This window comes from Varanus komodoensis, unplaced genomic scaffold (genome assembly GCF_004798865.1).
Source record: "Varanus komodoensis strain SLA01 unplaced genomic scaffold, ASM479886v1 scaffold4, whole genome shotgun sequence".
Lineage (NCBI taxonomy): Eukaryota > Metazoa > Chordata > Lepidosauria > Squamata > Varanidae > Varanus > Varanus komodoensis.
In genome coordinates, this window is record NW_025335941.1 from 5087415 (window position 1) to 5111760 (window position 24346).

Here is a 24346-nt window from a genome sequence, read left to right on the forward strand (position 1 = left end):
CATATCATGATCAGTGTTCCATCTCTTCATTTTTTTTTCAAAAAAGAATAGCTTCCACTTCTTTAAAGGTTAAAAACCATCCTACCTTTTTGTCAGGTCAAATGTCTTACTAGCTTCTTTTCCTAGCCATTATCCCATCATGCTGCTTGTGTTATCTAAGCAACAGTCCCTAATGTTTGAGAAATAATTGTAATAAAGGAACAGTATCAACAAAAACTAAAGCTATTTGTTTATCCTGCTGGACCTCCCAACAAAAACAGGATATACCAAGATATCTGTAAGAAACATGCAATGCATATTTTACTCTTTGTATGTAAGACACCCTTTTATGTACAGAACAGCAACTGAAGAACTAAATCTGCTACTAAAATAGCTAATGACAGATTTATATAAGTCTGCACAAGAAAATCTACCATCTGTTGCAATAACATTGTAGTTCAAGAGTGTAATAATACTTTTCCAAAATAATTTTTATGAAGCTATAACATTTTTAAAAGGTGGTTTCTTTTATTTATGTTATTGACATTTTATTTTAATATTTTATTTACTGTTTTGCATTTTGCATTTTGTATTCTATTGTTTGTTAGTTTAAGCACCATTTGTTGGAAAGGCAGGATAGAAAATGAATGTACAGTACTGTGCTACCCTTTATTTATTGAAAACATTTCTGACTAGCCTCTCAACTCAATGAATGTTCAAGGTGACTTACAATAAACCATAAACAGGATAAAACAGAGCTATTTCAAACAGAGCAGTGAAAATCCATAACAGCAAAATGAGGATTTGGCTGTTGATCAGTAAAAGATCAGTAGAGCTTATTTAAGAGATGTAACTAGTATGTTCAAAAAGGAGTATCATGCAATATAATAATTTGTGATTATGGTGTATAGCAACTGGACAGCCATCTGAGAAGGATGGTTTAAGTGGGAGTCCTGCACAGAGCAGGGGGTTGGAGCCCATGGCCTTCCAGCCTCTTCCTTGGAACAGCTTCCCTGCTGTGCCCTGCCTGGCACCAAATTTTACATCCTTTTGGCACAAAAATAAAACAACCCTATTTGTGGAGGCCTTTGAAGACCTCCCTTGTCATTCAGGGGGCTGACATGATTAGGCAGGTGCCTTTATTTTAGTCTTGGCTTTATTTAAGAAATTGTCATTTTGTTGTCTTTTAATGTTATTTTATATCATTTTAAACTTCTTTTTGATTCATGTTAATGCATTTATCTATTGTATTTTATTGCTTTTATACTTTGTTGTAAACTACTCAGAGAGGTTTGGCTATGAACCAGATAACAACAACAACAACAAAAATCAGATAGAGAACTAAATTCACCTGGAACACAGTCATGGCAAATAAGTTCAATTCTACATAGGTATGTAGAACAGTTTATAGTTTCTACACCTGAAAATAATAGCCTTACAGATTAGAACAGTCCAAAACAGGCACCATGGACAGTGAATCCTAAATTAAAGTTTCAGATCATTTGGAATGCAGAAAGCTACAGAAGAGTGTTTCACACAGCCAAGTACAATGTGGTGACTTTTGATAATCTCACTTCAAGGCAGCTGCATCCATGCTGGGAACTTCTTGACTATACAGTGAGCCAGCCATGATATAAACTTTACCACAGAAAAATGTGAAGATTGCATGAGTTCGAATAAGATTAGCTTGATCTTGTGGACTTGCTCTACAGGTCATGGGTTCAACGTTGTGGGATTACAGCTAGCAACAAAACAGTGTTCCATGCTAGGTATATTAATCCACAATTAGAATTTCTTCCACTTAAATAAGTCAGTGATACACTTAAATCTTATTTCAGAATTTATATTCTGCCATTCTATGATAAAATGCAAATTCCACATAAAAATATTAAAAAACAAATACATAATTCTTTTTAAGGCAAATCAACTACTAAGGTTGCCCTGAAGGATTGAATTACTGTTCCACTGATAGACTACTGCTAAGATTTTCATGAGTGTAGCAGCTGGCTGGAAAAATGAATCTGTGGCATGAGTTCATACAATGTATGTCCTCATTAAATCTAAGTGCAAAATCCAATGGGGTCCTTAAGCCCTACCAATTATCTTGTGCTCTGCAAATTCTGTTGCTCAAGCAGCCCCTGTAACTTCTGCAGTGGTGATTTGGTACTTCCAGGGCAACCTGAAATAAACAGAAATGCTCATTGGTGGAAACAGGCAGGTGTGCGCAGCTCTCTTGCGAAAGCTGCACCAGCCTGACTCTTTCTGGAAACAAGTATTCCGTCTCACTTTTGGGGTTTCTCCTTGGAAGGTCCAAACCTTATGTTGGGAACAAGCATATTGGAGGGCTTGGGTAAGCATTCCCATATGATGCTATTCAAACCACTTTTGCTGTTTCAGAAAATGAATATTTTGATGGCATTGATGTGGGTGAGGGGGCAGGTGATTAGCTCAAGGGGAGACAGATCCTGGGAACAGCATGGAGATACAGCTGGCAGTAGGCTGGGGAATCCTCAAATGGAGATCAGTCCCTCCCTTCAGAGCTTGGCTCTCATGTCCAGGCGTCAACAAGGGTAAGCAGCTCAACTGGATGAGAAGCTCTTAGAAGGGAGGCATGCTTGCTTCCACATGCCCATCCCAGAGAGTTGGGACACAAGCAAGTTCATATGGAGAGTTTTTGGAAGTAATTACTAAACTAGGTTCAACCATCCACTTTGTGTATGTTCAGAGACCCCTCTGGATGATTTACAATTGGGAACAATAAAGAGTGTTTTGCAAGAGAGATGGCCTGAGGCTGATGACTGCCAGAGGGAGGAAGCTGGTTCACAACATCTTTATTGCATAAATACTAGGTCTCTATCATGCAGTGGAATTGACAGGGCACATTGCTTGTGGAGAGGAATCAGGGATTCAGAAGTGCATAAAGAAATTGAACGCAGCGTCCCACTGGATTCTGTCCATGATATCAGATGGGATAATGTGAATGTTCTCTGTATGCAAAATGGACCCATGGACTATTTTCTTCTACTTTCCTTTTTTTTGGTGTGAGGGGGTGGTTCTATCCTCTGTTGAGGTCAATGTGAACTACTAGCATGATTCTTTGAACATCTAATGCACATTTTCTTTCAGTTACTAGATATATAATTCTTTGCTACAGGGAGGTTACTATACCATTAGTTTTAATCTGAGTGTGATAATGAGAGAGAGAGAGAGAGAGAGAGAGAGAGAGAGAGAGATAAACTGCACTTCTGCATTTGGTGCTACAGTTCCCCAAGCTGGAGGTTCCCTGGGGAACATCATGAAACTACAAGACACCTGCGAAGCCCCCTGAAATATAAAGACATTGTATTGTTATATAGTGGGGCTAAGATGGAAACCTGAGAGCCAGAGAAAAGCCCAGTCATAGGGATTATAGTAACTAGGCTATAGTATAACTCACCACTGATTTCAGTACAGCTAGTACTTACACAGACTGTACAAAGCCTGAAGATTTCAAATTTTGCACTTTCACAACATTTTTCACAGAGTTCTAAATGAAAACAAAGCAGCGGTAGCAGCAAAATAAGGTGAAGCGTTTGAAGTGAGCTAAGGACCTTAGGAATGCTACTGACACATCTAGGGGAACTTGCAAAATGATTTCTTACCTTTCCATCACTGGCTACATCTTCAATTAAAAACACATCAGCAAGATTATAATTACCCAGTATAATATCAGTAGTGAATAGTGTCATCAAGTTAAATTGGCAGTGCATGTCTGTATAAATTGCACTTCACAGGTACCACTATCAGTTGTCTGCTCTGTATAAACTAATTAGCCAGATTCTGCTTTCTACTTAATTAACATAGAGCCTAACATGTGATTGGCTTTAACACTAGCTAAGTGCTAAGTGCTGTTCATATGTCTACCCCCAACAGCACAAAGAAAGGTTTAATTTTCAAAGGGTTTGAACTGTATTTTTATTTATGTACTGTGTTTTGAAGTTTGCATCTCATCTGTTTTCTGTAATATAACTCCAATAATATTCCCTTCAAGTTAGGTGCAATTATTCATTCTGGGAACAGCAATAATTGAGCAAACCAAGTTGCTACCAGGCATTATTTTTATTATTTAATGATTTTTTTTTCAGAATTTAATGAGAAACATTTCAAAAGCAACATTTTTATCCTTTCATGTGAAATTAATTTACAATGTTATACACAGTAATGAAAGTAGTGGAAATCATCATAAAGACACCAGAATTAATAAAGATTTCCTCAAAGTTTCATACACTTATTGAACTAGGTTTCCATTTTTGCTAGGTTCACATTTAATTTATTTTCCATCATTCTATACCTACAGTAAAAGTGACATGAATAAAATGCAGGGGAAATGTGTGAAGCCAATAAACAATAAAAACTTTTAAATGGAAAACTGGTTCAACATATTATATTAGGTTTATGATCCATATTCCTGGCATTCTAAATGTCATTTAAAAATGTAAGTAGAATGGTGAAAGTTTCACAAAACTAAGCCCATTCTAAAATACTTCCACTTGGAAGTAAATCCAAGTGATATCGATGGGATTTATATCTAAATAATTACATTCTGAATTATATAGTAAGTCTAATTTAAGAAACAGAAACTGTTAAAATATAATGTAATATATAAGCCAGTATGATCTTCTATAGAAGGATATTGGAGGTAGGTGTGCTTTTTAAAAGCATTCATGTTATTACATTTATATCTTGCCCTTTCCCTCTTGCAAGAAACCCAGGGCAGTTTATATCATCCTCTTTTGCTCTATTTTATCCTTACAACAACCCTGTGAGGTAGGTTAGGTTCGAGAGTCAGTGAGTGGCCCAAAGGTACCCACTGAATTTCCTGGCCAAGTGGAGACTGGAAGCCAGGTCTCCTAGGCTCCCAGTTCAGTATTCTAATCATCATGCCACACTGGCTCTCTTCTGCTATATGCTATTTGCTAAAACATGTAGGATCTGAGATTAGGACAAAGCATCTATCGGGCAAGTCACAGACTTTCAGCCCAACCTACCTCACAGGGTTGTTGTTGTGGGGAGAGCCAGAGGAGAAAAATAATGCGAGCAGCTTTGAGTTTGTTATAACAAAAAGTGGGATATAGAGCTAATAAATATATACATAATAGGGAAAAATGGGCGACTTATAAAGATGGAAAAATGTTCTTTCCCTGAATAGTTCCTATCTGATTATTCTAGTTTTATTGTTCATAACATTATATAAGGACGTATATTATACATATCAGTTTTGCATCTGGATGGTTCTATGTTTTAAGGTAAGACTAGGTATCAGAATTTTGGTACTTTGACTTATAACCACATTTATGAATGTAGCTGTACAACTTATTTCCTTTTTACTTTCAGGTTTCATATACTTCTAGGGGCAATTACATCTTTAAGCATTTTCACCAGTATATTATGTACTTTAAGTTATGATCCCATAGTGACAGGGACAACTAGAGTTTCTGAGGCTGATATACTGTCAGATTTGTAATCAGTCTAGTGAAAGCAGGAATAGTAGGCAATTTGATAGTGTTGATTTGTCCTCTTTAATGGTTTTCAGGTTTTCTTTTAGGAGAAAGGATATGTTGTTTGATTTTATAGAATGGCAAAACAGATCTGGAACTAAACAATAAGGAAGCTGGCACTGCCTGTTCACAGCAACAGTACTTAGTAAACTTTGACTATGGTCCTTTCCAGACAACCAATGACTAGGTCAGGTGTTTGGGACTGAAGATGTTGCTCCGCTCCCCAGACCTCCATGTGTTCAGCTGATCTTCTGAAGACAGCCACACACATGCAGTTTGCACATCCTTAGACTTGTTCTGTGTTATTCAGGGTTCCAGACTGCACTTACAGTGCTTGGATGTACAGCTTAAACATACAGATTAGCTGCTTGGGAGATGAAAATTCAGATGCTGGGAGCTGATATTCTCCCTCCCCACATCTCACACTGGTTGTCTGAAAACGGCTTATGACTTGGGATACCTCGATTTGTAAGGTTCCTAACATTACTGACAAAAAAGCAATGTGCAGCTATTATGTTGTTTTCCTCCTTTATGAATAGTTAGCACAAGTAACAGTGAGAAAACACAGGAGGCTTACAAGTAGAAAACAACATCACTTGGATCCTGAGGAAAAAATATCTTCCACACAGAGTTTTTAAAGGGCTATCAGGCTGCCCTCTTTGCAGGATTTGTTTGGGCTTCCCACACAGTGTCAACATTCTCTTGCAGTTGTCCAGTGTTATCCTGTTTCTCTTCCACCACAGTTCTATTTTGGAGAGTGGAGAAGAGGAGGAAGAGCAAGAGAAAAAGATGCACCAGCTCGGTGGCAAGTGAAATGGAGAAAAAAGAGGTGGCTGGTTCTAGCCAGGAAAGAGAAGGGAAAATGGGTTGGAAGGCAGAGCAAATGCATACTTAACACTGGAGCAAAGTACAGGCATCTGCTACATGTATTTTGAACAATAAATTAGGGTGAAGGAAGTAACAGCAGCAGAGCTCTGATCTTCCAAAACCAAATTCTTCCAAATTTCAGAAGAACAAACAACACTCATATCCCCCAGGGATATCCTCAACACAAACAATGAGAGGGAGGTTTGGCTACATCCTGTCATTCTCCAGGCTCCAGTATGGATAGAAAATAGTGGGATGTAGTGGCACTTTATTCCATTAGTACGGAAGATTCTGTGGCACTGTTTGTGCTTTATAGCCAAGAAGTGGTAATTGGTGGCACTCGAATTCACAGCCTGGAAGCACCTGGAATGATGGAGGAAGACTGCATAATAAATTATTAATTTTAAAGGACTCTTTGTGTAGGCACAGGGACAACAAGTTTTTGTACTGAAAGTTACATTAGGCACCTAAGGGGAAAACGAATTGAGCATCAGATTGCAGTTCAATGTAATTTCAAACACTGCCATGATCAAAAGGTGGGGAAGCCTACTGAATGTAATCACTCATTAAAAATAATACAAATGGACGATGAGTGTAAGGAAGATTTTGTTGCAAAGCAAATAAATAGATGAAAAGCAAATCCTCTCCTATGCATGGCACGGAAGAAATATTTGTGAAGCTACTGATGGGCTAAAATTCAACATAATTCTTCTTGGGGAAGACCCAGTGACTATGTAAGTCTTATTCATTTCAAAGGACCTACTCCAAGAAGGGTTTATTTGGAATTTTACCTGTTGTGCTTTTTTCTATAATTCCATGCTCATTTCCTTGGGTAGTAACTTATTTCTTAGTAGAAGTCTATAAGACTGTGTTCAAATGTTCAAACTGCTTCAAATACTTAATCTAGTTGGAATCCTTACAAACTTGCTGACTATGTCTATGTTATTTTTCCATATAATAGAGGGGAGAGGAGCTGGAACTGAGAAAATAGTGAGAAGTGAGAATTTAGAATAGGGAGAATAACTTAAGACCACCCAATGAATTAATGGCAAAGTCTTGAAACAAAGAAATTTAATTATTTGTAGATTAGTCTCCCAGTCATTTCACTTCATCATTTCTGTAAATAGTAATGCCAGATCATCTAGTGATCTCAATAAATGTGCAAAAAATGAGCTTTTAATAGTCCATTTGAGCCTAAGAACAAGATAAGGTGCTTCCTATTGATAGGAAAAGAGAGGATGGTGCATGAGAAGAAATATCAAGATCTTGAAAGAAAGAACAAAGAAGTCTGACCAGAACTGACCTGAGTAAGGATATACAGACTGGCAAATAAAGAAAGGACTGAAGGGATAAGGAGGACTGAGGAAAAACTTTACACAGGAACTTGTGGATGGAGAATTCTATGCTCTATCAAATGGACAGATCAGAAAATGAAAACTGTTGATAGGTGGAGGGTGATGGAAGAAAAAAGAAGGGAAGGGAAGGGAATTTTTATAAACTTGAGTTGAGTTGGCCATCTATGACTTCCGGTCTCTAGATATAACTTTTCATACTTTCTTTTGCACCTTGTAGACTGTTGACCTGGCTGCAAAATAAGATACATAGTTTTGCCATTCCTTGATGTTGTATTTGTAATGGAACCCTGTGTATTCACTAATAATAATGCAGATGCTGTGATTTCCATATGTACCTCATAGTATACACTAATGAATTCAGTGGAACCATTAAAGTATTCATAGGATTTGGCTATGACCCATTGTTAAAATATTTTAAACACAGGGTCAGTATCTTCCAGTTATCTAAGCTTCCAAATCAAAATAGCTTCAACAGTAGGAGGTCCAAGGAAATTAAGATAAAGCATGATCTAATCTGTACATATCCTGTCATTCAGGAAACCAAGAATAACCAGGAAAAAAAACCTCATTTTTTAAAACCAGAGTTCATAAGAAGTCTCAAAGTGAAACTGCATAAAAACAGCTTCCTGAAATAGCCTTATAATATCGAGTGAAGGGTTGCTCTGATTTTAAAGCTGCAACCCAGCAAATTCTGGATATAAATGGGCTCCTGTTTTATGCATGAAGATACTATTCTGAGAACAAACCTTTCCTTGACATAAGGAAAACCCTTCAGCAGTACAATAGTCACAAAGCATAGCAACAATTTCTGGAACCATAATGATGACTTGGAACTCTTGGGAGTACATGAGGCATGGGGAATTTGGAAAAGTGTTCTTAAAATGCATATATTTCAACTTAAATTGACCTAAAAGAGGTGACTCTGTCAAAGGTATAATCATCTTTTTTTCCTTTCAAAAAAAAGCCCAGATTATAAGTTTAGTGAATGCATGTGGCCATCCACTGGTTCAGGCATGTAAAAAAAATTACTATGTTTTTACACCTTTAAGAGGCAAGGCCAACTCCCTGTAATATGAGAAAACTGTGGCTCAGAATGTAATGCTGTGAAGGTCCAAAAAAAAAAAAAAAAAAAAAGGGTGTTTCTTAAACAATAGAAAAGAGTCAAACTAGATTTCTATTTAGAATGAAACCTAGACTTAGAGTTCAGTCCCCCTTTCTAAATAGCTTTGCACCTGACCTTTAATCTATCGGGTTCTTGCCCTTTCTCACCATGTTAGCTGGGAAGGGATCAGCAAGAGAGGATGAGTTGAAGACTAATCCTACAATATTTCTGCACTGTTGACAGTAAGTTTGGAACTGTAGTTCTTTACTCCTTTGACTCATGGAGATATAGGAAATAATAATAATCACCACCACCACCACCACCACCACCACCACCCTAGAGTTCCCATAGTTAAACTGAGGACCGTTTCTAAGATCTTAATTTTCACAGCAGACAGAATGCTGTACTCAGCAAGGCTCATCTGGCATCAACATTGCCATCCTTTTGGCAACAGACCTTCCTCTATCTAAGGGCATTTAATGCATTGCTGAAAGTATAACTAAATTGCTGATGGTCATCGCTGAAGGTCATCACTATCATCACTGGTGGCCATCACTAACCTTTGAAAGTATGTTTGTATTTTAATGGATAATTATCAAAGCTATTTGAAAAGTTGTGTTTTAGTTCTATTATTCAGTCACCATGTTTGTCTGTCTTCAAAAATGACACAATCCTATGTGCTGCACTTTTAACGATTAGAAGAGTCTTAATTTGGAGGCTTATGCTCACCTAGTGTAGCACAGGTAAACCAGTGGAAGGAATATTTGCCTCCCTGACCACCCATCCTGTATTTTTCACTAGTCAGGCTTTTTTGCTAATCAATGACGTTTCGGAGGGAGAAAACTTGGGAGCCTCAGGATAGCTTGTATGCTGGGCTCTCCAGCCTCTTCTGTTCCATGTCCACTGAACTGTCCCCTTTCTCAGCCTTGGAGGACAGCTGACACCATTCCTTTCATGTTAGCTGGGAGGGACAGCATGATTCCAATTGCCTGCTCTGAGGCTGGAGCACTATTCCCACTGTTTGGAACTCTGGAATGGGGAATCCAATCTATCCTATGTCCCCTCAGACAGTGTACAAGGACTGTCCCCTCCAAAAATTTAAATACTAGTGCTATTATTACCACCAACACTTCTACTTTGTGTTACTATTACTCTTTTGGGAATGTTAGGGGAAGAAGGAATTATAGTAGTCTTTTCAGTCTAAAACAAATTTCCATTAATGTTGGGGGTGAAAGGGGAGAGAATCCCAGAATGAGAATTCTAGCTGAGATGAGCGAATTTTGCTTATAGTTAGTGATATCATGCCTCAGTAGCTTTATACGGGAAACATCTTGAAAGAAATGAAACATTTAGGTGAAAAAACTATTGATGGTGAAAGCTGATTTTTCTAGTTTGGCAATGCAGATTTAAGTCTGCCCTTAATTTGCCCTTGCTGATGTTGACTCATCCTGTAGTGAGCTGATATGCAGATTCCAAGGGTTTTTGTTTTGTTCCATTCTCTTCTGTTCAATAGTGGCATCTTCTAATTTGGCATTCCTGAGTGAAGTGGAGAAAGGGAAAAGGTCTGACAAGTTCCTTGACAAGTATGGTATATGGCTGGACTGGACTCAACCAGCAGTGTGCAAGAGGACGAAACTGACAAGGGTATTGACAAGAGGGGAATGTGCTTGCAAAGGGCTACTCAGCAACTTGTGATTATGTGAACTGATAAAAAACACAACTTAAAACATAAATTTTAAAAACTGATACCATTTGTACAAATTTCAAGACTTCCAACCCATATTGCCACAAATTACAATTTTCACAAATAGTGGAATCTGAAAAATGTGCAAAATATTTCTGAAATATGAAAAATCCTGCTATAGTCTGTAGTCTCTTACAGGAATAGAAATGCTTTGTTATCCTACTGGACTTAAATGGAATGGAATTCCCAGTGTTGCACATCTCTAGGACAGAGCAGCAAAAAAGCATGCAAGATCATCTCTCCAATTACTTTTTCTAGATTTTGGAGAAGATGATGAAGAATACAAACATGATGAAGGCTTAACTGTTTCTATCTCCATCACTTCTTCTGCAGTTCCCCTGCTGTATAGCTGCTTCTTGTCCTTCTGTGTGCTTCCAGATACATGTTTGCCTTTTTACTTGCATATTGGAAAACCCATGGGAGGGGAAATTTCTTGTTGGGAAAAGTTACAGAGGAAAAGCAGTGGAAGAATGAGGGTTAAACTCTTCCACCACTGCAAATCACCCCCCTCCCCAAGCTACTCCTCTATAAGGGCATGTTTAATGCTTAATGTTGCTTCTTTCCAATTCCATTCACTTGATTACTATGTTATGTTACTACCAGTAGAACTGAATGTACCTATAGCCCTAGAGGCTTTTAAGCATAAATATTTTGCCTTTGGAATGGACTATGCTGTCAGCATGATAGCCAGTCAGAAATTACTTTCCAAAAAGAGAGTAAGGGAAAGTTAGCTAATGGCCTTGAATTTAAAGCACATACTTGCTTTCATGCTAGTTTCTAAAATAGACTATGATTGAACTAAGAGTGCTTTATGCATACTGCCACATATTAAGCTCGTGATATTTCACTATAGAATTCAGTGAAAATGGTTTCCCCAGTTTTGATACAAAAATGTATGTTTCCTATACAAAAGTTTCTACTAAGAGCTAAAGCAGGTACCTCATCAGTAGTTTCAGGTTATCGTATCTAATAATGAAAGCTGTCATATGCATGCTTGATTTGTTAAGTTTTAGAAAGATATCAACTTATAATTAGATTGATCTACACGTTTAATATATAATGATTACATTGATTATATAACAGGATAAATCTATGCTGATTTCAGAATTACATCTAATATTACAGATCTGGAAGGCAATGTCACATATAATTATTGCCACAAACCCACAAGGGTAATTAACATAGCTGAGATTTCACATCACCACAAGTATTAAATCAGAAAGTAAAGTTCATTACTTCCTTTCCCTTAATATGGGCATGTATCAATTCAGGCCTCGTGGGGCGCCCATGATGTATTTAAATTAGACAATAAAACATAACACATAATTACAGAGCTCCTCTGAGTAACTGGGGGGAAGAAACCTCCAGAAAGTATTGTAAAACTGTGAATTGCTTCAACTTTATGTTATTGTCAGCTCAGACAAATGATTCATCCATGCACATGCTCATAAACAATGCATTTATAATGCAAAGACAACATAATTACACCAGCATGCAAGCAAATGTACAAGCATATTATTCTTCCCCTTTGTCTTTTCACCGCTGACAGTAAACAAGGATTTGAAATACTAAGGGTATACAAGTTAGAAGTGTTTCCTACAGGTGAATAAACTGAAGACAATAAATATGTATATGAGGACACAATCCTATGCATATTTAGATAGGGAAAAAAAATCCTTCATTTCCCAGCACTCCCCAGCCAGCAAGGCAGTTTAGGGAATTCTGGGAGTTGTATGATTTTTTTCTGCCTATCTGAACAAGCATAGCATCACAACTTAAAAGTGTGTATACCATATATATATATATATATATATATATATATATATATATATTGATAGGTTCTGGTACAAATAGTTAATAACAGCACATAAACTTAGGTTATTCATGGGTGTCTTAATATTACATCTTGAAGTGGTTTATCATCAAGGAAAACTAATAGAAACATAGTTTAACAAATCAATTCAGCCCTCTTAGGGTTTCTTGAAGCACTACAGAAACCTGTGACAACTGAGTGAGTGAATGAATTACAGATCTACATTTGCACCTCTATTATAAATATCCAAAGGAGAAATTCTAGATGTGAGTACAATTGTCCATATGAGTGTTGTGTATATTTTCCCTATAGATATCATGAGGACAATGCTTATTGAGTATGTAGAATATTTATATAGATTGTTAGTAATATCTTAAACTTTGTTAAAAATCAAAGCAATATGTTTCTCTCCTAAAATGATTTCCCTTGCTTCTGTGAAACAAATCACAGCACTTTTTAAGGAATTTATCTGGACTCCTGAGAAATGTCAGTAATACACTAAAGAAGAATGTATTTAGTTATGTATTAGTGCATGAATGTCTTCAGCCTACTTGCTAGTCTTATAGTCAGCTTTAAATTTACACATCACTCTGACTATATAATCCTATAGGCAGCATAATTGTGTTTACAAGTAGCATTAGAAATAAAACAAAATTTACATAGCTTAACAGTAGAACACATGCATAGTAGAATAACAATTGTCAAGTGTCTTTGTCAAGTTATGTTTTGATTAAGCTAGAAATCAAGTAACTAAAACAGATGCAGAAATTAATTCAGAAACTAATTAACTCATATGGTCTTTTGGAGTTCTTAGGTTTAGGCGTTAATCCTGATATTGCCAACAAGCCTCTAATAACAGTGGTACATTTTATTGTATACTTCTTTGTTCTGAACCAACATCTTGGCTTGACAAACAAACATGTACCACTCATGCAAATACCATGACCACTATATATTATAGGAATATTATGCAGCAAAACAATAACACAACAGAAACAAAAGCTTGATCACAATGACATTTACAATCCAGCTATTCAATGCTTTATTGATAGGCTGAACTAAAATCCAAACCAGATATTCCTGAGCTGCCTCATTTTTTATTTTTTTATTTGGTTAGCTTCCACTGGAAAAAACAAAGGTGTGTCTTAATTATCAAGAAGCACTATATGTTCAGACACTGTTTCTATTTTATCTCATCACTATGCACTAGAAGGAAGTCTTTGTTTTCTCCAAAGAAGTAGAAAACTGAATTCAGTCATAGCAGGAAAAAAAATCTAGACAATATTTTTGTTACTATAATAAGAACAAGAAACATACAATATTCTGTCTGCTGAATGTTTGTTAAGAACCTCTTCAATTCTATCTATAGTGTAAGTATTGTTAGCAAATACTATCTGGTTTCTTTCCCTTTCTAAATGTGCTTGAATTCTCAATATCTGACTTGTTTAAACATAAAAAACCTTTACATTCAATAAAAAAATCATATTTCACTTTAATGAAGAATAATTTTAAAGAAGGTCACTAACAGACACACATATACAGAATTTAAAATCCCTTCCAATATGAAAAAAGTGATCGCATCTCTTTCCCATAAGCTGAAAGGTTTAATTCTTCATAATTTAAATTACTTGGCTTACCTGCCACTGCTTCATGAGCTCCCGAACCCCCTGGGCATCTTCCAGGATTTTTTCTTTGTGTGTGCCATCCTGCAAGACATTGGCAGTGGTCTCTGCTTCTGTAAGCCAAGCAAGGAACTTTTCCAGATCCAGGTAGAATTGTTGCAGCAGCCTTAGGGCTGCTTCTAATGCGGCCTCTCGCTCACCAACTCTGTGAAAGCACAAATGCAGAAAAGGATTTTCATTGTAACACAGCAAGTTAAGGGTGTGCTGAGTGTGCTGCCTGCTTTTCTGTGTCAACTGGTTATTACTGATTTTTACATGTTACTGAGAGGCAGAAGAAAGTAAGGTTGCTTACCTTTGACTGATGTTCTTTGGGTGGTCATCTGTGCATCACAGAAATGGGTTCTATGTCTGCACAGGGCCTGTTGTCAGCAAGATTTCCCTAGCTAAACTCCTTTTGGCAAGACCTCCTCCCCAGTATAAAAGGAAAGGTTCCTGCCATTTTCCCCAGTTCTCATGAGACTGACGTTTTGGCATCAGAACCAGGGAGGAAAAGTTGGTCCAAAGGGAAGAAGGTATAGGAACTGAGGCTGTTGACACCAGTGAGGTGGCAGTGGGTGGGTTGTGTGAATGCACAGATGACCACTGAAAGAATGTCAGTGACAGGTAAGCAACCTTAGCTTCTTCTTTGTGGTCTCTGTACATCACACATATAGGTGAATAGTGAGTGTACCTCACAATGGATGAGCACTAGTGTTGACAGCAGAGGACCACCAAGAGGACCATCAAGAGCCACCGGTCCAATGTTATGGCTTCCCATGTGGGAAAGTAGGTGGTTAGGTGGGCTTTGAACCATATTTGTGCCACTGATGGGGGCTGGTTCATTGCAGCAGTCAGTGGCATCACCTGATTTTTCTTTTGGAAATGCTGGAACCAAGAGGTGATGTCCCTTTGGTGTGGCTGGAAGGTTGCTGCTGGTGCATGGGCTGATGGTATTGGTCCTGACACTGGAATGGCGATGGTCCCCAAGTCCACTTACATGCCTTCAATGGCTGTGAGGGCATGAAACCCATCCTTCTCATCATAACTCTGGCTTTTTGGACACTGTCTAGCTTCTTGTTCATCCAGGCATTGAAGAGGTCCTTACTATCAAAGGGCATTTCTTCTAACCTGGACCAAACTTCCTAGATTTAGGTTTGCTGCTTGGAGCCAGGCATGCCCCTGAATAGCCACTGCACTGACAAGGGCATGGCATCGAGCCTGTTTCTTGGGCTTGTCTTTGCCCTTCTTCACTAGCATTTTCTTAGTGTCTGCTATCTTATGGGCCTTCTTGGCCCTTTCTTCACCCTTTCATTCTCAGGTGTGAGCCCAGAGCTGTGTGTCATAGTTGGAGTGGCTGTTGGAGCCCAGCAGTTGCCAATGAAGGACAAGAAGCTAGAGCTGCCCACAAGGTCAAAGGACACTTTGGCCACTGTGACTGAATCTATAGCCATAAGGGCACGGCTCCACATCTCCAACTTGAGCTGGCCTGCTCGGTTTTTCCAAGTCTGACAAGTGAATGCCTAGAAGGTACTCATGAGGTAACAAGAGAAATGTTATGAAGTGACCTGAAACTCCCAAAATGACCATTGGAAAAGAACTGGGGAAAATGGTGAGAGTCCTTCCTCTATATACTAGGCTTCTGTCAAAAGTAGTATAGCTAGGAAAATCTTCGTGACAACAGGCCCTCACAGTGGCAGAGTCCAAATATGTGATGCTTAGAGATCACAAAGAAGGAAAGGTTGATAGCAAGAAGTATTTGGTGACATTTTTAATGACAAAAAGAATTAGGTATAACATGTTCTGTGGGAATAAACATGAGCTATATAGCATTTTTAATTTCTGAATCTGGTAAAATAAAAGCTTTTAAATCACAGTTCTGAAATGGTCTATAAGAATATTATATAAGTCTTGAAGATAAGTCATAATTTACTGAATGATTGATCTATCTATCTATCTGTCTATCTTTGCTGATACATCTTATCTGTCTATGTTTGCTGTCAACTTAAAGTTGCTATAGGCACAATCCAAATTCACATCTGTTTCCATGGAAGTTGAAATTCGCTCAGGAATTGAGCACTTGCTAAGACTCTTTCTTACTGGCATTCATAGCATTTCAAAACAGTATTTTATTTTTGTCCTGTGAAATGAAGATAAAGTTAAAGATCGACTTCTGCTTCCAAGTAAATTGGCATTTCCAAGTTAACCGTTGCGTTTTTCTGGCTTTGATCAAGGATTGGGAGTCCTTTCCATGAAAGCAATCTTGTTAGATCTAGCTTTAACAGAAAGATGCTTTTCATACAAGTTTCTGTTATTCATAGAGATGCACCACATTCAAAACACTCCAGAGTGGTGAAACAGACCTCCCAAAACACTGTACATTAGTGTGAAGGTCAATAATCATGCAAACTGGCTGTGGCTTTATCATCAGCAGAGCATATTAGGCTATAAACAACTCCTGCGGAGCTGAAGCAGCAAGGCTCAAGAAATGAGTGGTTTATTCATCACAGGCTCAATTTTTGCTGAACACAGAGTCCGATGCAGTATGGTTACTGCTTTGAAAATGGATAAAAACATTTCCACTTGTCCTTATCCTGTTAACATGAAGTGAGCGGAACTGATGCAAAAGCTATCCAAGAACTATCACATGGAAATACACTTTAACATTCTCCAATATAGAGATGAATGGTCCAAGTTTTAAACGTACATGACATCAAGACTCATATCCTGATGTCTACATGAATATGCTTGTAGGGTAACTTTTCCAACTCACACGTGTTCCAGCTTTCTGTTTAACGTAGTATATGCCAGCTGTTTTTCTTCCACAGAAAAGACCTTCCAAAAGATTTTAACTCCCTAAGTGAAAAACATGTCAACAGATCTGTATTTGTTTCTCTTACATATTGGTATAAAGTTTTCAAGAGGCACAGAAAACAAATGCCGCACTGTGAACTACTACTTTCTACTCAAAAGTTTAAATGAATTACAATGCGATCTTATACATACCTACTTAGTAGTAGGGATATGAGAATCCAATACAAGGGTGGAAATCTGGTGGGTTTGCATAGTTTGGATATGAAAGTGTCAGTTCCACAATGAGGCCAACTCACTATTGTGCAAGTCAAGCCAGTTTGCAGATTTTCTTTTCTAAGATTGCTGTGGGAAATTATCGAAACATATGGAAATCTGATCAAATTGTGCCACTTGCACAAACTGGACTACTGTGTTTGTACAAACAAAAATCTGAAAATGATCAGCTTTCAATGGTGTGGATTTCAGTGATGTGGATTTCAATTGTGAAATCCACACAAATTTCCTCAGTGTGTGTGCATATTATAAATGCCAAAATCTCAGTTTGTTTTGAAGGCCAGGAAAACTCTGAAATCCAGGAAAATCCTCAGAATCATCCTATTTCCAATAATTGGATTGGAAATGGACAAGAAACCCAAGGAGTCCAAATGGGCTGAGTTTTGCAGCAATGACACATCCCTATGCAGAAGTAAATCCCTCTGACTTTAATGGCACTTACTTGTTGCCCAGCAGGGGCAAAACGAACCACCTAGATTGAACTCTGGAGTCTAGTTAAAGCCTCAGTGAACTCCAGAAATCTACTGAAGCAACAGCTGAGCCCTGCCTTTTGTATTAACAGGCCTTGAGATATAGGCAAAATTCTCCTTATGCTTCCTAACCATGCTTACCTCCCGCTTCTTTGCTTGAACTCCCTCCTGAATCTTCCCTTGAGCTTGGTCCACCTCAACTGTGTTCAGTGTGCTTGAGTTTACAGTTTACAGATCCTCATTTTATTAAGTTTACTTTTAACAAACATATTTAATTAAAAGTATTATATCACTTTAAAAGTTAATTATATGCTTCACAACTTAAATAATATATAGTGCTGTGTAACGGTATCTCCAGGATCTAAAATTACCTAGATTAATGCCGAGACCAACTATCAATCCATTGCTTTCCATATGGCAGAGCAGAGTAACCTACCTGTCTATATGAAGTTCAGGGATGTAGAGTCTGCACATAGTAGGGAGTGCAAAGATGGTAAAGTAAATATGCATGGGTTGGGAATGGGGCTTGCCGTCATATGCTCCCGCCACCTCTCTATGTATTCACTAGAGCTCCAATTGCATCTAGTCCTAGAAATGGCTGATTTGGTCACTGTTGTGCATGCCTTAATTGCATTCAGTTTGGACTTTGAGAAATGTTCAGATACTTCAGTCATCTGGTTACAGGAAGCACTTGATTTCCATGGTACAAATTCGACTGCTTACAGGCCTGTTTCCATGCACAATTCAAAGTGCTAGTTATTACAGAAAAGTCTCTGTATAGCTTAGGACAGAGCTACAGAGACCCCCTTCTTTCATGGGTTTTAAGATCTTTGTAGAAAGCCCTTCTCCTGGTCCCAGCACTGCTGGAGGTATACCTGATGAGGATGCAATAGAAAGCCTTTTCTTTGGCTACTGAATTCTCTACCAGAGGAGATCAGATTGGGCCCCATTCTGCTGCCCATCAACTTCTCAGGCATTTTTATTACTCATGAGGTTAGACTGGTGAAAAATTCCTAAGTTAATGAAGGATGATCACATAATATTTGCAATATAATCCAAGACAATCAAATTCTTCATTTTTATGCATCCTCTTTCTAGCAATATTATTTTCAGTATATAGAAATATGTAGAAAAACAAGACTTTGAAATAAAAAGTAGGGTTTGAATACCACTCCTTTACAGCCTTGTTGAAATGAACAATCCAGTAATATGAATTTAAAAGATCACCAATATATGAAGGAAATATTTTGTGGTCTGAAAGATCAGACAATACTTTTACATAAATGCTCTTTGCTACCCTGAAATAATTTGACCATTATTGTAAGTGAAACATCTTAAAGTTCCATAAAGATAAAATGTAAGTATATTTAAAAAAAACAAACAAAAAGAAAATGGATGCCTAATTCAGATAATCAAAGCTAAAATACTCATGCTGCTTCGGAATGCCCTCTCAGAATTATCAAGATATCAAAACAAAACAAAACAAAACCTGGTTGCTCACTCTGAGGTTAGCTTCACTGGCAGCAGTTTTGATATCAGATACATAGGAAAAAATAAGCACCTGGAAAAATTGGATGTCAGCTCTAAGACTGGATCCAGTTCACTGTGTTGTAGGAATAGCAAAACAATCCGGCATTCTCCAGGGCTGAAGTACAGACTATTTATGGTTACAAACTATCTACAAAATCCAAGGCAAACTCGATAGTGTAACAATGCTCACTTATCATTGCTTTTCATTTGGTTCTAGAATGACCAGTGCTCTAACCTAGTATAAGGCAGCTTTCTATGTTCCAAGGAATGTAGTCACTTTTACTGGCTAAAAGTCATGTGTACATTAATGAATCGAAAAGCTACAAAAGTACTGTAAAGATTTTTGAAATCAGCAGGACTAGAAAATGCATCATGAGACACCACGAAAGAGCAAAGATGAATGAAAGCTTCTTGTATGTTATAACAATGCACTACTGAATACTTATCGGAAAGTTGTATTCGTTTAACAGTTCTGTATGAGAAAGAAACACATGAACAGGTACATTTGTAAAGCCCTCTTTCCAACAGAAAAGCTACTATGTTACTGGGACTCTTAAGAATAGGATCAGTGATGTAATGGCCTTATGTATGCCTTATCTTAAGCTATGTAGTCTAACTAATGTACTCTATTAACCATTGTACTCTGAAACCATCACAAATGGACTCTAACCTAACACTGAAAATACTACTGCTTGACATCCAGGTGTATCATGATCCCCAGAAAAAAAAAATTCACTATTAGTGTTTCCAGCTTAAGAATTCTGGCCAGCCCAAGGATCGGTCTTATGCTGCCCTAAGCATACTGAAATGTACAGACAGGGACAATACTAGAAGTTCCACTGTACCATGTTTTTTGAAGCTAGTAATAACCATAAACAGTAGGCCAAACTCTGAAGTGATTAATAATCCATGCAGAAACACAAAGGATAAAAGACCTGTGTACTGTGTTGTGTGTGTGCATAAATGCTGTTTATAATTAGCAGCCAATGCCACAAAGGAAGGGACTGATAGAACTAGAGGAATATAACCCATAGGAATGCAAAATCTAAATATCACAGGCAAAGTACCAAAACCAACCCTTTAACTAAAGAAGTATAATATGTCAGCAGTTTAAGGGGCATCTTCATGCAGCTGGAAGCCTCAAATACAGAAACAGGGTCCAGGACAGGATTAGCAGAAGAAGAAAGGCCAACTGGGAATGCGTAGGAAGCAGCAGCCCCACTAAAAAAGTTGTGGGTTATCTCCAGAGGTGGATAATTCTCTTTGATCATTAGGGAGTCTTCTCATGAGCAATAGCTTGGTTAGGGATAAGGTTCTAACAATAAGCAAGGGAAGGGAAGCAGGAAGCAGATGTAGAGCTGCATCTAATAAGGCAGAGAAAGGACTTATGTTGGTTTCTCTAGTAAGGATGAAAACTAGAAGCTACAAGCAGGGTACAGGGCCTCTTGCCTTGCTCCACCCAGGCCTTCAAACTATTACAAGGTTTGGTTGGGTTCCAGTTCAGCTATAACTGAAGTCATCCCATGCTAGTTCCTCTTCAGGATAGTACAGCTGCAGTAACTGGTTCAGTTCCACTTCACATTTCAGTAAAAGACATCATTAATGATTATTTGCATAATAAAACAGGGCAAGCCATTAAGTCTAAAACTACCAACAACTCAGTGTCACTAATAAGCAATGTGAAGCCCTCTGTTTACACATTCAAGAATTTGGAAGTATCTCCTGACACAGCTGGCTTATTCTGTAATGATCAATGAAAAGACTACTTTAACTTCTTATCACCATGGTTCCAGTCCAATGTATCAGTGACCTCATTCTCTCTGCCACAAATATGGTAGCATTCTAGCATCAATTTCCTAGTTGTGGCATGAGACTAGGATCCCAGCACCAATCTCTAGCTTGATTATCACAGGCCAACTATTCCCATACCACCTGACATCCCTTCTCACTCTCTACCTCTCAATTTTGGCCCCAGTGATCTAGCAGTACAAATTCTTCTAAATAATGTAAAGTCCCTAGTTAAGTTATACACTGGCATCAATAGTGTTCAGTAAATTTTAAACTCCCAGAAAGTAGGAATGTCTGGCATAGGTTGAGAAATGTCAGTCACTTTCTTCAATGAGCTTTCACCCCTTTCACTCCTTAGACACACAATGCTCTCCATTGTCTGGGCTAAGAAGAGCTCCTTTGGGTTTTCTAGGCCCAGGAGAACCTGCCATCTCATACTTCTGATTCTCTAGGTTTGGCTATCAGCCTAGCAGCCTGTGGCATTTTGCTCAGCTTGAGCCATTCAAGCCTAAAACAACAGTTGCCAAAGGGAAGAGAAGCAATTTTCTTGAACGGAACTTAAGTGAGGGAGACAGAGGTGTATCTGAACTGAAGCCAGTACCAAAAATGCTTTCCAAAGTAGGCTGTGGTGAATAAAAGGAGTCAGTAACATGAACAGTAGCAATGAGGGAATGTTGGCTCAGGTAATAATGCTCCCATGCTACTTTAATTCCCAGAAAGTGTTGCTTCAGATACAGGCTTTTATTCTGCAACTGATCTACCCTATACCTGAATTTTAAAAAGAATCCAGAGTTATTAAAGTTCCATGCATCCTCCTATATTTTCCTTCTAACTCTTCCACAATGTTCTTACTTGAACAAATATGTTAAGGAACAGAGGTTTGACCAGCTTTACAATGCCTTTCCACTGGTAGCCCCAGAACCCTGTAACTGCCCTGAGATCAGAATTGGCAACATTAAAACCAGAGAACATATTTGTACTAGCACAAATATTACATAACAAAATGTGCATAAAATCATGGCTATATCCTGGCACTTTATTTTGGGTTGGGTGAGGGATGATAGCATATTGGCAAAAGGAATTTCATATTGTTTACGGCATTCAAATACATACCACCCTAGAGAATTTATAGTAGTCAACAGTGGTGTCAAAAATGTTATATTAATTACATGGGTAAAATTCATTTAAGATAAAATCTTGACTTTCAAAGGCACTTAAGTGTAAACTGATTGTAAAAATAATTAGGTTTTAAAGGCACCTGCTTTCTTAGTCTTAATTACTGCAGAAACAACTAAATTTAATAAGAGTGAAATGCACTGATAGCATTACATGAGACCAATTAAGACTCACAAAGGACAGCATTAAACTGTTAGCATAGTTTTAATTTAAAATTGCAATCTCTAGAGGCTGAGCTTAGCGGCCTTGCATCAGTATTCCTTGCGATTATGCAAGAGAACAGGGCACAGTTCCCAGCCTTCATTTTTTAAAGAGTTGTTAGGATATAACTGAATGAATTATGTAATGCTGCCTAGTAATAACAGTAAGATAATATTCTCCAATAAACATTTGTAACACTGAACTGGACAATATCACAATTACAAATGGAAGTTTATTATAATTACTTTCATAGGAATCTCCTTAAATCATAACTTTCTAAACCATCCATATTTCATATGTTCTTCAATCGGTGTTAGCCGGAATCGTTTTACTGCCTGAAGAGAAGCCAAAAATGCCTACAGATCCACAAAACTAGGACTCCGCTAGAGCAAACTCTGCATCATTCAGGTGCCAGTTCCTGTCTTTACCTCTCTTTCCATCATGGTGCTAACCAGGGCTTTTTTTGTCATAGAATGCACCAGAAGGCCGTTCTGGCACCCTTTTTTGGCTGATTTTTCCATGTGATTGTGAATTGCCCGGTCAGGTGTAGCAGGTCAGCACCAAAAAGCATTAAAATAGTGCCTGCGGGCTGCATGTGTGTCGGCGCTGCTCGGGAGGGCACTGTTCGGCTTGGAACGCTGCTCAACTTGGGATCGGTCGTGTGGTCGCACGCTCAGTGCTTACCGCCATTGGCGACCATTATGTTTATGTGTGTGTAGAGTGACTGACCCTAAGAGGTGAGTTCTGGCACCTTTTTTATTTTTTATTTTTTTACAAAAAAAGCACTGGTGCTAACTGAAGCAGATCACAATCAATATAATGCTCACAATCAATAATTAGCTGCTCTGATTATATCTGGTTAAGAATTCAGAATTTCAGAGCAACTCATACCCTACAACATTTTATTTATTTTATTTATTTAGAAAATTTCTATGCCGCCCCATTCGCCGAAGCCTCGGGGCGGCTCAGAAATAAATCAATTAAAATACTATACATTAACAATATAAAAAAAGTTAACAATATAAAATAAGTCGCCCTGGCCAAAGAATAAAATAAATACTATTAACAGTTAAAATGACGTTTGAATAAAAAGGTCTTCGCCTGGCACTGAAAAACAAATAACGACGGCGCCAGGCGGACCTCTCCGGGGAGCGCATTCCATAGATTTTTGCAGATGCAAATAAGGTTATGCTATCACCATACCATTTACATCCATTATAACCAGTGATGCAGCCGGACCTTGATCAGGGAAGTGTGCTGGTTCATAGAATTTTATGTATACTTCAGCAGTAGAGCAAACACTGCACAATTCTCCTCCACCCACCTGCAGTAACTACATTTCTTCTACATTGGAGAAAAATAATAAACAACAACAAATGCTTGGCAACACTGATTTTTAAGCTATACACTGAGCACCTGTACCTATGTTCATAAATCCAATCTTGGCTGGTTAAGCAGTAGATCATGGAATTTGTTTAAAGTCAGCTGCTACTGCATTATACTTACGTAGGTTAGAGAGAAAGATGCTCCATACTTATTACTTTGCATATCAACAGTTTTGCCCACACAAACTTCCTTTTCTTCCTCCTTTGCCATACTACTCTCATTCTAATACCAAAATGGCAATTTACCTAATTTTCTCTTCTGGAAACTGTTCCCTCACTCCCCTGCACCTCCAAGTCAAACTCCAGGATTTTCATCTCTGTTTTACCTGTTGTGGCTTCCAAGTTTAATGTTGCCTTTGTTTTTCCTCTAATTCATTTCTTGGTTGCTGTGTATAAGGAGTGGGGGATACAAATTCCTGATCCCTGGCTGTGTATCTTCTCCGTAAGCACAATGCAAAGGGGTAGAAGGGCTGTTCTGCTGAGCTATCAAGTAGGCAGGTGCAAGAAGGATGAGAAGGTACGGTGTGTAGAGTGGGTGACAAGGCATGTGAAACAACAAGTTTTTTCTCAGCTTGAAGCTTACTGCCAGTTCTCTTTTGTCCATACTCACCACACCTATACCCAGGCTTGGTTCCCATGGGCACCCATGGAAGC

At 38.1% G+C, this 24346-nt stretch overlaps 1 protein-coding gene across 8 annotated transcripts in view; it reads right to left on the reverse strand.

The window, feature by feature from the left end:
• The window catches only part of DMD (dystrophin), a 994758-nt gene that overhangs the window by 233911 nt on the left and 736501 nt on the right, over positions 1 to 24346 (reverse strand). For all 8 annotated transcript variants that reach the window (XM_044441365.1, XM_044441364.1, XM_044441363.1 and 5 more), the window contains one exon: positions 14035 to 14224. In XM_044441365.1, the coding sequence (XP_044297300.1) occupies positions 14035 to 14224 (190 nt within the window). The remainder of the gene's footprint in view (positions 1 to 14034; positions 14225 to 24346) is intronic.